Here is a 16344-nt window from a genome sequence, read left to right on the forward strand (position 1 = left end):
TCACCAGCAGTTCCCCCCACCAAGTATCTCCTCTTGTGTTTTCTGTTTCTCTCTCAATAAACCTCTTATTACAATATTATTTTATCTTGCTGAGATTTTATGATCTTCATATTACTTGACTAGGCCATACTAGATTCATCTATTATCAGTACCAGTTGGTTAATTTGACCCCAGGAAATTGCTCACCCACCAACCCTTAAACTGAGTAAAGCAGTTGGATTGAATCCTTTCTGACCTCACTGATTTCCCTGAAGTGTGTCTCCTAGTAACCACTTCAATGACATGGTGCTACAACAGAGAGATTAGTAATTTGGATTAGTAATTTGGATTGTGACAAGGAAGACAAGTTGAGTGAGCCTTAAAATATTTACCCTCCAGAGTTGCATTCTGGGACCCTCACTTAACCTTGACATACCAGGACTATCCGTCAGCACCCTCTGAGATTAACAATCAAAGTGTTAAGCAACCTTTTGTAATATGCACCTGTCTGAAACCCTATTCTGATGACTTAGGAGTCTTTTTCCATTATATCTTATTATCAATGTAAAATAAGCTATAGTTTTTGGTCTTAGGTTTGAGTAAAGATGGCCTGGTCCTATTTATTGCTCTTGGTCTTGCAATATGCAGGGCAAACTTATGTTTTGCAAAACAATATTAAAGAGGATACCAAAGAGCTTATCAAATATGTCTGTCATTTCAAATAATGTACTTAATAAATTTCTGTGGGAATTTAAAAATCCAGCTGTTAGGACAGGTCCCCAAAGCAAGCAGCTGCCCTAAGCAAGTGTAAGGTCTCTTAGCCCAACCAGAAACTGCAGACAAGTTCTTGCAGCGCCTCACAATTCAGAGAAGGTACGAGGCTGTTGGCTGCTGACATGCCAGGAGAGTGTGAGGATGAGCAAGCCCCAGAGGAAAAAAAAATGGATGTGAGGGTGGCACACAGTAAAGTAAATCCCAACACTCCAATGATGAATAGTCACGGCATCTGGCTGGCCTACATCATCTTGGTAGAACTGCTGCATGTGGTTCTATTCAGCATCCCTTTCTTCAGCATTCCTGTTGTCTGGACCCTGAACAACATCATTCATAACTTGGTAATGTATGTCTTCCTACATACAGTAAAAGAGATACCCTTTGAGACAGACCCCCTGACCAAGGAAAAGCTCGATTTTTGACACACTGGGAACAGATGGACCATGGGCTCCAGTTTACTTCTCACAAGTTCCTCAGCATCTCTCCTATTGCACTCTACCTACTGGCCAGCTGTGCAGTCATTTCCTATCAACACTACTTTGCTCAGTGTACTGCTGCCTAAGTTACCACAATTCCATGGCATCAACAAATACTGAAGGCTGGGCTGAAGCAACTTCATAGGCATATGGAACAAAGACTAATGTGTTTTGTGTGTTTTTCATTTCTCCATTCTGGGAACTTAGAACCTTTCCCAAACTCCCAGAAAGCAAATGCATGAGAAATTGGTGCTCTTGTTAAAAACAAGTTTAGTTGAGTCAGGAAAGGCAGATGAGATTAAGGGCCAAATTACCCTGTGTAACAGGAAGCCATCCATGTTTGGGTAGCTTGTTTGGAGATTACATTTTTCCTTATCCCTACCACCTTCTTGTTCTGTCTTGCTGTGTATTTTCCTCATAATAAAATTTTTTCAGCTGCAAAAAAAAAAAAATCGGGGGGCTGGGAAGGTGGCTCAGTGGTAGAGTGCTTGCGTTGCATAAAAGGCCCTGGGTTCGATTCCTCAGCACCACATAAGCAGAAAAAGCCAGAAGTGGTGCTGTGGCTCAAGTGGTAGAGCACTAGTCTTGAGCTGAAGAGCTGAGGGACAGCGCCCAGGCCCAGAGTTCAAGCCCCACAACTGACAAACAAAAAAACCAAAAACCAAAACTCCCTCTGTAGAATAAGGTCCTTTGTCCAACAGTTCCTGTAAGAAGCAAACTAACTTCAATGATCACTGTTAGTGAACATTGTTATCATTATCATGGAGAACTTTGCTCAAGACAGCACAAGAAAGCTTGCCATACATTATAATCTAGAAGGTCTATTTCAAATACATGACAATCAATCATATACACGCACATGTACATAAAACATTAATGATTTAGAAATCTAGAGTGGGGCATGTTTGTTCACGTAGGCCTTAGTGTATAGGAGACGTATCTCAGCTCACATCTCATACAGCCAGTTCCTACTTCCTTAGCCTGAAATCAAAGCAATAGCTATCTGATCACTGTATCTTTCTCATTCTTAAAGGAGTAATCTAATCAGTGTTTGGACTGAAAAGTGAATAGTCAAGGATTGTTTTAAATGGTAGCTAATTAAATCTACAAAATGAGAAAGGAGATAACAAAAAAGGGACAAATTAAGGACTTGAGGGTACATACATAACTCTACAAAGCTGACGGTGTTAAGCAAATCAATTCCTTTGAGGCCCAGTCCATAGAGAATTAGTCTTCTGACAAATTAAAAAGCTCCTCTTTTAGGCTGGGAAGGTGGCTCAGTGGTAGAGTGCTTGCCTAGCATGCATGAGGCCCTGGGTTTGATTTCTCAGCAATAAGCAGAAAAAGCCAGAAGTGGTGCTGTGGCTCAAGTGGTAGAACTCTAGTCTTGAGCTGAAGAGCTGAGGGACAGCGCCTAGCTCGAGTTCAGGCCCCATGACCAGCAGAAAAAAAAAAAAAAAAACAGAAAAAACAACAAACAAGCACTTAAAGATAATAAAGGAGCTGGAGCTCTGTGAAACTACCTTTTTCATGTTTTTTTTTTTTTTTTACTTGTACTAGTCTTGAGGCTTGAACTCAGGGCCTAGGCACTATATTTGAGCTTTTGTGCAGGCAGCTAGTGAGCACTCTATTACAGCTCTGCTTCTGTTTTTGTTGGTTTTTGGTAGTTAACTGGAGATAAGAGTCTCCCAGACTTTTCTGCCTGGGCTGACTTTGAACCATGATCCTCAGATCTCAGCCTCCTGAGCAGCTAGGATTACAGGCATGAGCCACCTATGCCTAGCACTTGGTGAATTTTTAAAAGGAATAGTTTTGTTTGTGTGCTGTTACTGAGACTTGAACGCAGGACTTGGCTAGCCGATTAGCTAATTGGAGATAAGAGCCTCACAGAATGGATTTTCCTACTCAGATTTCAGCCTAAGTAGTTAGGATTACAGACGTGAGACACCAGCACCCTGCTATTAAAAACAATTTTGAGTGGAAAAAAATGTTTAATTCTAAAACAGGTAAAATTCAAGTTGATTGTGAAATTACCTCTGAACGGGATAAAAGTACAGAGAACAGACTGTGCTTTTGCTAAAAGAATGGTAGTTACTCTTTGGAGTTGGGGCTGTAATGAGAAAGGGAATGGCAACATGAAGGTTCTAGGTAACATCAGTATTTCATTACTGGATTTGGATGGTGAATACATGTGATGTTTATAATTATTCTTTAAATAGCACGTGTATTTTGGGACCATTTCTCTTAATTTATATTTAAGGTAAAAGTGTTAAAATACACACTAAGGTCTATATTAGGGCATCTTATCTGCAACTTAATCTCAAATGATTCAGGAAGAACCACTGTTATTTCATGTAAAAAAAATCAGAAAAGGAGGGAAAGAAGGTAGTAAAGAAAGACATACTGCAAATAGAGTGTTTTCATGTCCTTTTATTGAAGGAATTAGAAACTCGTGCTACTGAGGCAGCAGTACCTCAGAGCAAGACAAGGTAGTCAGTGACAAGCCACAATGCTGGCTAGGCATCCTACCATAGTGGAAGGACCAAAACCACAAAGATAGGAGGAGGTAGCAAACATCCCCAACACCTAGAATAAGCATTTCCATTTTTAGAGAGATTGGCCATGCATCTTAAAAAACAGGGTCCCCTTGTAACTGACAGTATTTCATCTAAGGTCATCAGATTCATCCTGAACTACCATATAGTCTCAGTTTTACAGACTCTTTTGACCCAAGTATTTAGGCCACCGGAAAAGTTGAGTTACATCTTTCAGTTCTTTATCCCAGATGGAAAAAGAGGCTGAGTTCTTAAAATGTCACACAAGTACAGCTGGACAGGTGCCGATGCCCAGCTTGCTCTAAAAGTAGCTGCATTTTTTTCCCTCCTGACTTTTCACACTGCTCTCAGTCAGCATGTGCCCTAGGAAACAGCTCAGTGTTATAAACAAGGACAGAATGGGGGCAGCAGCCTAGGGGAGGCAAGGAATCAAAAGCTGCTACATAGCCAAGACCATTTCACAAAAAACAAAACAAAACAACAATAACAACAAAAAACCAGCATGGGGAGCACTACTGGGTCAAGGTCCTCTCAAACAGCTGCTAGAAGCACACACAAAGAAAACTGTGTTAGATCTCCCATGTCAGGATCAGCTGCGCCAAAGTCATGGTCCAGGAAATTAAGCGACTTCATGTCCCTGGCAGGTTATCAAACCCTATGGCATTCCCAAGCTGTTCTGGTTTTCAAGTACAATGAGGTGTTTTGGGCTATTTGGTCACAAAAAAAAACAAGCACTAAAGAAATCTCAACAGATTGTAAATTGACAGTGTTATCCAACTATAAATTTATATAGTTAAGAACTGATTGTAAGGGTTAAACAATGGGGACAGTTGAGATTTTGCTATGTAGAAATAGGGGTCCAAAGTTTATTCATGTAAACCACTAATTGGAAGGAAATTCCTTATTTAGAAATGGCCTTTGTCAGGTTAGTCATCCAGCTGCAGTTCTCCTCAGTGCTGAACACATGGTTTCCAAGGATCAAAGTCTTGAGAGCACTAGACCAGGAAATGGGAGAAGCAATGCAAGGAGAAGAGGGCATCAGGGCTTGGAATTTCTGAAATGAGCATTTACTTCACAGACGGCTTGGCACTATGAGGCTGGGGTGGGCATCATCTTAGTGATTGTTCTTGGTTGCCTCCTTTGCTGCAGCAATCAATGGAGTGAGGCTGGAGAGGGGCTTGGCAATCTTGAGGAACTGATGCTAGACGAGAAAAACAAAAGAGCAAAAAGCATAACTATCATTCTTCCTTAGCAACCATTATAAGACACAGGGACATTTGTGTTCATACCAGATGCTGCCTGAGATTTTCAGATCACCTTTAAAATCAAAGGATATCTCTTTATTCACCTTTAAAATCTTTTTTATTGTTATTATAAAGGTGATGTACAAAGGGGTTCCAGTTATGTAAGTCTGGTAAAGAGTACATTTCTTTTTGGACAATGTCACCCAAAGGATAGCTCCTTAACAAATCACTCTGGAAAACTGGCACTTATCTACAGGTAAATATTCATCTACCCTATACCCTAGTAATTCTAAGAGAAATAAATTTACAAAATCATCAAGACACATGCAAGAACATTCATAGAAACTTTACCATCACAGTAACTGAGAAGAACACAAAATGTTCTACTCTTCAAGGGATAGAAGAATGAATAGTGGGGCTGGGAATGTGGCTTAATGGTAGAATGCTTGCCTAGCATGCATGAAGCCCTGGGTTCCATTCCTCAGTACCACATAAACAGAAAAAGCCAGATGTGGCACTGTGACTCAAGTAGTAGAGTGACAGCCTTGAGCAAAAGAAGCTCTGGGACAATGCCCAGACCCCAAGTTCAAGTCCCAGGACTGGCAAAAGAAAAAAAAAAGAATGAATAGTGCTACTTTCATATAGTATTAGACAAAATTACACAGAAGATGAACAAATGATTGAACACTGACAACAAGCTGAATCCCACAGACATGTTGAGAAGATAAAATAGAGTTCAGATTATATTAACTATGGTGATAATCAGAATAATAAGATCTGGAAATCTGTTGCTTTTTTTTTTTTTTTTTGGCTGTGGGACTTGAACTCTGGGCCTGGGCGCTGTCCCTGAGCTCTTCAGCTCAAGGCAAATACTCTACCACTTGAGCTACAGTGTCACTTCTGGTTTTCTGGTGGTTAATTGGAGATAAGAGTCTCAGAGACTTTCCTGCCTAGGCTGGCTTTGAACCATGATCCTCAGATCTCAGCCTCCGGAGTAGCTAGGATTATAGGCATGAACCACCAGCACCTGGCTTCTGTTGCTTTTTAAAATATTATTATTATTATTTTTTTTTGGTCCAGTCATGGGGCCTGAACTCTGGGCCTGGGCACTGTCCCTCAGCTCTTCAGCTCAAGGCTAGCGCTCTACCACTTGAGCCACAGCACCACTTCTGACTTTTTTCTTTTTGCTTATGTGGTGCTGAGGAATGGAACCCAGGGCCTCAGGCATGCAAGGCAAGCGCTCTACCACTGAGCCACCTTCCCAGCCCCTTAAATATTATTTTTAAATAGGGTCTCATGTCCAGGCTGATCCTATACTCACTCCTGGGCTCAAGTGACGGCAACAGTAGGCACATGCTACTTACTGTGTGCCTCGTTTGGGATCTGTTATGCTATGCTGTAGTCCATTAAAGCCAATTAATCCACTGAAGGTATTTAAAGTTCTCTTCTTGCCCAAGTCATTTTCATGGGGTATCCTTTCAATGTGTGTGTGTGTGTGTGTGTGTGTGTGTGTGTGTTTGGTCCTTTGTGGGGCTTGAACTCAGGAGATAAATGGAGATAAGAATCTCATACACTTTACTGCACAGGCTGGCTTTGAACCATTATCTTCAGATCTTAGCCTCCTGAGTAGCTGGGATTATAGGTGTGGATCACTGGTGTCTGGATCCTTTTAACTTTTAAAAAATACCATTTAGGGGGCTGGGAAGGTGGCTCAGTGGTATCTGTTTGCCTTGTATGCATAAGTCCCTAGGTTCGATTCCTCAGCACCACATAAGCAGAAAAAGCCAGAAGTGGGGCTGAGGCTCAAAGTGGTAGAGCACTAGTCTACAGCTGAAGAGCTGAGGGACAGCGCCCAGGCACAGAGCTCACAAAAAAAAAAAAAAACATTTAGGAGAAAACATAGTATGAAAATTACATCTAAATTTTCAGTAAATGGGTTATGTAAAAATGTAAAAAAAACCTCTTTATGTAACTCAAAGCCTCATCACATTTAGTGCAAAAGCTTTGCATCATGAAGATGTAGGACATTTCCTCTATTTGATAAAGAAATACAGGAATATATAAGCTATAACACTTCATTTTCTGTATGACTACCAAGAAACTGAAAAGCAAATGCTATGTTTAAGCATAACTAGTTAACTCAAATAATTAGCATAACTGATGTGTAGAGACACACAAATAGAGATACACATACAAACATTCTCTGCTGAAAGCTGATTCACCTTCAGTTGGGACAGAGGTAAAGTATCAGAAGGTAATGAGACAAGAAGTTACTATGAAAGGAACAAAAGATCTTGGCTAAATCTTGAAGACAGAAATGGCAATATCTCATTCTTTGTATTTATGTCCATACATGTATTTTCACAGGAGAAACAGATATGAAAACTTCATGATTTAACATTTTGAAAGCTTTGGTTTTGAGTATTTACCATGTAGACAAGTTAAAAAGCCAAAGTTTTCAGATCATGTTTCTACAACTCTCTTCTGAGTTGGCACAGCAGTAATCCAGCCCCCAATTGTTTCTCTGAACAAAGTAAATTAGATAAGCCCCATAAATCTTCCAGTTCTGACACTTTTTGAATAAGCCTATAGAACAGGGCCAAAAGCATATATACTGAGAGCCAGATACACGTTGAAATACAAGATCCAACACTCTCTGTTATGTAATCTTGAAAAAATTTACTAACCTCAATTTCCTCACTATAAAAATGGGAACTACAAAATCTGTAATTCAGTGGATTGCTGTAAAGAATATGTATATTCATGCACACATGCGTGCACATACATACAAGTGCTAAATATTTAAAATGTGGTAAGCTATAACGTAATGATTAGTTACATTATTAAGAACTCCAGAGTCACTTATCTTTCAATAACTGCAATTTAGTTACCTTTCAATAACTATAATTTAGTAGGTAGTTAAGAATGATATCTTCACCAATCACAGGCTTAGCATACTCTTGGTACATTTCCCAATGACTAGTGTTTCTACAACACAACTCACATGAAAGGCAAAGGAGATTTTTATATTGGTCTGTTTTTTTTCAGTCTCAAAGGATCCTAGACACTAATGACCTATATTTGTAGAACCCTGATCCCCCATCTAATAGGTCAGTGTTCTATAATCAATAGCCTCAAATACAAAGAGCTATTTAAAATGCAGAAAAATACTTAAAGCAATTCAACTCAATTTTCTAAGTACCTAGTCGGAGTCAGATCCTGGGTCTGAGATAAAACAGAGATGAATAAAACAGAGGTTATAACCCAGCACAAAGACAGACATATTCATAACTAACACAGGGTAGTGTGCACCCACCCTGCCTGGCTCTGCTCAGTTACTCTTGGGCTTCATGATGCAAAAGTAAGTGAAAGGGCAGGCCTACAGATAAATCACTACCACAAAGCTGATTAATAGTAATACTTTGTACAAAATTACCAGTAGATAATTTTAACAAAATGACACTAGAAATAATTGTAATGAAACATGAATATTGAATGCAAATGATATGATCACCTTAAAGGCAGTTTCTGCAGCTATGTAAAACCATTCTGTAACTTCAGGATTAGGTGAGAGTTTTTAAATTTCTTTGTTAACCTCCCTCAAGGTTCTTTATAACCTTTACAAATGAGAATATCAATGCAAACATCTGAGGTTTCCAATGAAGTAACTGTGAACACTCCAAAGGCTGTACTAACTATCCCCTAAGCTTGCATTGCTTTGCTGAAAATGTCTGAAAATCTAATTTAACTCCTCAGACAGCTGCTTCTTGAGACTCAAACCGAGTCTGCCAGACTAATCAGGCAAAACAAAAGATGTCTTAAAGATACAGCCAAAGTTCAATAGGAGCTCAGGAAGTAAATTTTAAGCCAGCTCTAGGAGATAGGAAGTTTTACTTACTCATGCCATGCCAGGGATGGAATTCAAGGCCTTGTACATACTAGACCAGTGTTCTGTAGCCCTTGTGTTTTGGAGGCATACAATGTAGGCTGGCTTTGAATTCACGACTCTATTTTCATCTGCCTCCTAAGTGCTGAGGTTATACCTCAGGGCCTGGATGCTGTCGCTGAGATCTCTTTTCTTTTCTTTTCCTCCCTCCCTCCCTTCCTCCCTTCCTTCCGCCAGTCCTAGGGCTTGAACTCAGGATCTGGGCACTGTCCCTGAGCTTCTTTTGCTTAAAGCTATCACTCTGCCACTTGAGCCACAGCGCCTCTTCTGACTTTTTCTGTTTATGTGATACTGAGGAATTGAACCCAGAGCTTCATGCATGCCAGCAAGCACTCTACCACTAAGCCACATTCCCAGCCCTGAGCTTTTCTTGCTCAAGGCTAGTGCTCTATCACTTGGGCAACAGCTCTACTTTTGTGGGGTCTTCTGGTGCTTAACTAGAGTTAAGAGACTTTCCTGCCTGGGCTGGTTTTGAATGATGCTCCTCAAACTTCAGCCTTCTAAGTAACTATGATTATAGGCATGAGCCACCAGCAACCAGCTGATGTGTAGTTTTAATAAGCTGAAACAGCTAAGAGACTGTTGTGACAAAAAGGTCCAGGGATGAAGGTTAGAGAATTAGGAATATAGTGTGATCGTGAAGAGAGAAGGCTAAAAAAAGCTGAGTTAGTGATTACTTAGGTGCTTCCCTGACAATGGATAGTTACCTGCAGGAGCTCTTTAGCTGATCCTCTCTTTTCCACATCCATCTCCAGACAGCGGTTTAAAAAGTCCCGGAAGATTGCAGACAGCTTCTCTGGGTTCTGAAGTTCTGGGGTCCCATTGGTGGCAATGAGGTACAAGGCCTGGCAATATAAATGGAGAATCATGTTGAGGCTCAACTGGGGTTTCTCTTGATGATGCCCTCTAAAAAGATGGTCAGCTGCTGAATGCTTGAGAATATAAAGAGGCAACTGTGACATTCTGGAAAGAATATGATGTAAGGATCAGGTTTATCCTTTAAAAGCCATATAACTATGTGCTTGCCACCCAACTTTTAACTTCCTTATTTATAAAAATAGTACCTACGACCCGTGTCTATAAAAAATAAGAGTATATTTAGAAAGCATTTTGTAAAAAGCACTTATGAAATGTGTTACAGACCTAAACACTTACTACTTTTCTTGATTACAGACCTAAAAGGCTTGTTATTTATTTAGCCTGGTGAGTTCAACATCTGCCACATACTAACAGAAATGATTCTTGGTGCTGTCACCTCAGTCGTCAAAAAGGTGATCTCTATCTGTAGGAAAGGACTCTAAAAAGGAATGTTCAGTTCCCCATTGCCTTTCCAAACTCCTTTTCCACTTTTTTCTTGGGAAAGGTAAAGAAAAACATAGTAACGAGAAGCCTTTACAAGCTCTCAGCACTTTAATTCACAAGGTTTTTATAGAGCGTTTTCTCATTTAATGACCACAAGTCTAGGTAATAGGAAAGACTGACTATCACACATAAAACTATGCCTAGGACCACACTGTTGAGAGTACATGCATTCTGACTCTATCTTGAGCCCTGCTTTTTACTGAGATAGGAGCTTACTTCCTGCTCAGGTATATACCTGGATGACAGTACAGCTCTCTTAGGCTTCCCATCATAGCTGGGTGACAGGAATCCACCACAATGTCTAGTTCCCTCTGTTAAGCTGGAGTCTTACAGACTTGTATGCCTGGGCTGGCTTGGAAATGAGATTCTCTCAATTTCAGCCTTCTACATAACTTGACAAGACAGTGAGCCTACCAGTTAGCCCAAGTATGGGTTGAGAATACGTAAAATTTTCTATCCAGGCTAGTTTCAATTCTCTCTTTCTTAGCCCTTCCCAAGGAGCTAGGATTGCAAAATGAGCCACTGCTACCTGGCCTGACTCTCATCTCAGTCTCATTTCTACCACACTCCATTGGCCATCATCTTCAAATATGTGAGACCAGTTGGAGGCAGAGAAGGATGTGTTACATGTGCAGAGTCAGAGAACAAACCTGGGACCAAAGGATAAAACTGGGAAGTTTCAGTTTGGTACACTAATCCCTTTCCAAAAATCCGAGCTACCCAAGGGTGATAAGAACATGTAGCTAAAGCTAGATGTCTGCCTATCAGCAACAACCCACTTGGAATTCCTTCACTGGAAGGGGAGAAAGATTAGGTGAGAAAAACAAAAGCCATCAGAATAACTTTCACACCTGACCTCAAACAACATTACCAACCTATGTGCATCTTTGTTTATATTCTCTGCTTTCCTCTATTACAACAGATAGATTGACCATGCTTTCTCGACTGCCATTTACTTGTTTCCCCTCATCTAATTAAGGCCATTGCTCTTGCCATTGCCACTTCTTTCTTGTACATGATAATTTTCACCTCTCTACTAGATCCTTCCAAATTAGCACACAAAGTTATCTTTTAAGCTACCGCTTTCTAACTATACTTAATTTATAGCTTTATTTCTGTTATCTTCAGAGCAAAATTCCTTTAAGAGAAAAAAGAAATTTTAGGTATCATCTCAACTTGTACTCTCATAAATTTAATTAGGCTTTCATCCCTATCTACTGACAACTAATCTTCAAAGTCATCAATAAATTCCACATTGACAAGTCCAATGTTCATTTCTGTCTCATTATACACTGTCATATTTGACGCAGTGATTCATTTTCCTTAAAACATTGCTTTTTGGCATCCCAGACACAGATCTCTCAGTTTCTTTTGCTATGTAGGAACTTTCTCTCTTTTTTGGTGCTCAGTACTCTACCCCATCTGAGCCACAACTCTACTTCCAGCTTGTGTGTGTGTGTGTGTGTGTGTGTAAATAAGAGTTTCATTTTGTGTGTGTGTGTGTCTAACTGGAGATAAGAGTTTCATAGACTTTCCTACACAGGATGGCTGTAAACTGTGATCTTCAGCTCTCAGCCTCCTGCATAACTAGGATTACAGATGTGAGCCACTGATGCCCAGCAGGAACTTTATTTGATGTGAGCTCACTTATCAATTCTTGCTCTTATATGTTGAGCTTTTGGGAATCCTATTCAGAAAGCTACTGCCTATGCCTAGTCTTCTACTGTTTTCCTGTAGAAGTTTCAGTTTCAGGTCTTACATTATCAGAATGTCTTGAATGTGATAGGAGTCAATCACTGAATAAGTTACATATTTTGGGAAAGAGTATGCTGAAGTCTTGCACCATACTAAGCAGACAATCTAATACTGAACTACATCTCTAGTCCTAATATTGATATTGTTAAGTTCAATAGTGCCAAAGTTTTTTTTGGTGTGTGTGTGTGTGTGTGTGTGTGTGTTTACTGGTTGTTTGTTTTAGCTTTTTTTTTTTTTCAGATGGGATCTTGCCTGGGGTAGCCTCAAACTCATGATCTTGCGGACTCAATCTCACTATTACTGGGATTACAGGTGTGCACTAGCACACACATCAGGAGTGCCTACTTATATCCAGAAAAGAGATGTCCATATGGAAAGCCTGATAGAGTAGCCTGAATCCCATTTTCTAGGACCAGAGACTTGAAATAAGATAGGTAACACTCACTCTCAGAGGGTTTTCATTGAGGTATGGGGGCTCCCCTTCAATCATTTCAATAGCCATGATGCCCAGGGACCAGATGTCAACCTTGGGTCCATAGGCCTTCCGCGTTACAACCTCAGGTGCCATCCAATATGGAGTTCCCACCATGGTGCTCCTTTTGCTCTGTTCTGGAGTTATCTGTGCACAGAATCCAAAATCGGCTAAAAAGTGGGGAGAGAAAAAAAGGGATAAAACATTTAGGATACTCCTTATGCAAGTACTGACTGTATGCCTGCCCATGCTTCAAACTCTCTTGGCCTCCCAGCTCTGTGATCCTTTGTCTCACTAAATAGGAGTCACTTGATCACCACCTTTGTTTATCAGCTCCTAGGCTATTCCCTGTTCACCCTGAAAAGGAGTAAGGAAGAAGATAAGGAACACCAGCTCTAGCTTCCTACCTTCTCAAACTAGAAGGTTCAGGAATTGAAGTCCAAATAACCCATTTCAGCCATGACTACTTGACCTAATTCTGTGTTACTCTTGAAAAACCTTTCTATACCCTAGAATCTGGCAGTTAATTCCTTATGTGGACAGACACAAGTCCCTGAATTAAATCACCTACAAATGGTATGGGGCTGCTTTGATCAGTTCCTCATTCTATACCTCAGACTAAAGGCTACTAACAGGGTCCCCGCAGAAACTGCCCTTTCACCTGTGACACTGCCTGCTTGTCTAGGCAACTGGTCTTTACACCTTTGTTTTTGGGGGGGCCAGTCCTGGGTCTTCAACTCAGGGCCTTGGCAATGTCCCTGAACTTCCTTTGCTCAAGGCTAGCAATCTACCACTTGAGCCACAGCACCACTTTTGGCTTTTTCTGTTCAGGTGGTACTAAGGAATCAAACCCAGGGGTTCATGCATGCTAGGCAAGCACTCTACCACTAAGCCACATTCCCAGCCCAATAGTCTTTACACCTTTGAACAAGAGGTTCTATCTGCAGTTCTTTTCACATTATATTGAAATTATAGATTTACTTAAATCAGGATGCCCTTGATAACAAAGGCTATGGTTTCTTACTCATTTTGTACCTCCAAAGGGACTAGTATGTAACAAGCATTCAGTAAATATTTGTTGAAGAAATAACTCAGTGAATAAATATGCATAAAACTGTACAAGTATGACTGAAAATTCTTTGAAGGTTGGAAAAATGTACCTTCATTGCCCAGCACAGCATATAGAAGAATAGGTATTCAACAATTTTTTTTTTTTTTGCTCAACATTGAAAAGCATGGGAAACACTGTAAGAAAAATACACTACATGATGCTGAGGAATACAGACCTCTCTAGAGAGTCCACTGAAATAACAGTCTCTTTGGTGAGTGTTGCAGTGACTGTTAAATGACTAACTATAATCCCACATGAGACAAGTGTCTACAATGAGAGAAATATTATCATTCTCTTTTCAAATTTTTAATTTATTCTTTGTGCCAGTCCTAGGACTTGAACTCAGGTCCTAGGCACCATCCCAGAGTTTTTTTGCTCAAGACTAGCATTTAACAACTTGAGCCACAGCTCCACTTCTGGCTTTTTGCTGCTTAATTGGAGATAAGAGATTCACAGGAATTTTCTGTCTGTGGTTTCAAACTGTGATCCCCAGATCTCAGCCTCTGAGCAGCTAATCTTATAGGCATGAGCCACTAGTACTTGGTTCTTGATTTGTACTTTTTATTACCCTTAACTAGTGGTACAAAGGGTTTTCAATTCAACATGTCAGTTTGCAAGTACCTTGCATCTTTATCAATGTCATCCCTTTCATCATTATCCCCATCATTCTTAAGACTTACTTAACTTGACAGAACCATCCATTCCCAACAGAATATTGTCGCTCTTGATGTCTCTGTGAATGACCTGGTTTGAATGTAGGAACTCTAGGGCCTGCAGACACTGATGAAGCAGTATAGGCACAGGGAGAAAAAAAAGGACATATAAAACAAGATTTAACAGAAAAGCAACTAATCCAAAGAACTGGCTTTAAGATAAAGGAATACAAGACTTACTTGAATAAAAAAAACTTGCTCCACATTACAAGCAGAGTGAGATCTAGAACCAAGACTTCTATCTCCTAGCTAAGTATCTTTTAACATTCCTTGCTACCTTTCATCTTTTAAGTTTTCTTTAAGCAAAGATGTTCTTTCAACATATTTTCATGTTTGTGCAAGTAGACATATGCAAGAAAGAGTAAAGCAATGAAGCTAACCATGATGACAGAAATTATAAAATACAGGGAATTATGGTAGCTCCAGCACTGATTTTTGTCACTACCACAAAGCCCAGGCTAAAGTCTCACCTGATGCACATCTTGTGATTAAGAATACAGAGGCCACTTTCTACTCAAGGCTGTCTCTATATCTTCCCTTCCATTTCTAGAAGAGGATGCTTTCATCCTCCTTTGAGAAGTCATGAAGTAAGACCTCAAGAACTCTTAAAACAGCCCATGTACTAGACACATATTACCAAGACAAAGAGGCTTGTTACAGTTTGCCATTTAATCAAAATGATGAGGCTTTTACAGTATAACTTAAGCAAAAGTTATTAGGAAAGCATTAGGAAAAAGTTACCTTTGCTATGTCCCTGTATAACATGTGTGGGTACTTATGAAACTAAATTAAGACCTATCCTATCTCCATATAAGAAACTACACTGGCATCTAAGAAAAGGCCTTTCTCCTTACCTCACGGCACACAGCAGCAATCTGGCCTTCATCCATACAGGTTTCTGTCACCACATCTGTCAAGGAGCCTCCAGCCAAGTATTCCATGACAACCCATAGCTCATCTCCTACAAGGTAACTGCAGGAGAACAGATAACAGATAAAAATAGTCAGAGGACAAGGAGCCACTGCACTCAGTTTCAAAGGCTAAGGAATATGCATACAGAGTAAAACCAAAGCTTGATCAGCTGTAGAATCTAGGTTCCTTTATTCTGGGGAAAAGCAAATCTAGGGGAAAGAAACACTAACTTCAAATCATTTAAGCATACTCCTGGAAAAGGTGTATATTTTTTGTGAAACCTCAAAGGGCAGAACTAAGAACACTATATAGGATATGGTGATGAAATATAATAAAATCATTTTTCATCACAACACAGAGGTAACTTAACCATCCACCCACCCATCATCCACCCATGCTCCTAAAATTAGAAGGACTAGAATGATTCCCACATCTCTAGAAGCATCTAAGCAGTATAAAAACATTTGAAAAAGCTGAAATTCAGAGTCTATGTAACCAATATTAGAGAGAACTATTAAACCTCCCTGACAGTTCTACTAGATCTGAGATCAAGGATCTTGTTTCAGAATCTTTCTGCAGGCCAGTTGTGGCAGTACCCATCTGCACACTATATTAATATACATTGTATTCATAAATTGACATGCTGAATTGAAACCCCTTTATAAACTCTTTAAAGAATGGACACAGAGAGAGAGAGATATCTTTAGGTTGCCTGTCATCAGTAGCTCACTCCTGTAATCCTGTAAGACCAAGTATAAAAGTCTATGAGATTCCATCACCAATTAACCAAAAGTGTCTCTAATTAACACCACCATCACCACCACTACCACCAACAGGACAGGCTAAGTTTTTCTTCAACTAACTCTTTTGAGAGAAGACCATGGCAGCCTGGTCTGCTATGGTCTAATTGTCTATGGCCCCACAAAGTCACACACTAAAAACTGAACCTTAATCTATTTATAAGACAAGTCATACCTTATTGACAGTTGCTATGGTTTGAATATGGTCTATTCCCAAGAATTCATGCAAGATTTTAATCACCAAA

At 39.9% G+C, this 16344-nt stretch overlaps 1 protein-coding gene and 1 pseudogene across 1 annotated transcript in view; one reads left to right on the forward strand and one right to left on the reverse strand.

The window, feature by feature from the left end:
• The first annotated feature begins 920 nt into the window (after window positions 1–920).
• Window positions 921–1349, forward strand: LOC105983943 (annotated as a pseudogene).
• A 2294-nt stretch (window positions 1350–3643) lies between these two features.
• Window positions 3644–16344, reverse strand: part of Pak1 (p21 protein (Cdc42/Rac)-activated kinase 1) — an 82800-nt gene continuing 70099 nt past the window's right edge. The window contains 5 exon segments of the mRNA XM_013014161.1: window positions 3644–4985; window positions 9682–9819; window positions 12537–12733; window positions 14355–14454; window positions 15242–15359. Coding sequence (XP_012869615.1) covers window positions 4899–4985; window positions 9682–9819; window positions 12537–12733; window positions 14355–14454; window positions 15242–15359 — 640 coding nt within the window. The 3' untranslated portion in view covers window positions 3644–4898.

This window comes from Dipodomys ordii, unplaced genomic scaffold (assembly GCF_000151885.1).
Source record: "Dipodomys ordii isolate 6190 unplaced genomic scaffold, Dord_2.0 Scaffold22, whole genome shotgun sequence".
In the NCBI taxonomy this organism is placed as follows: Eukaryota; Metazoa; Chordata; class Mammalia; order Rodentia; family Heteromyidae; genus Dipodomys; species Dipodomys ordii.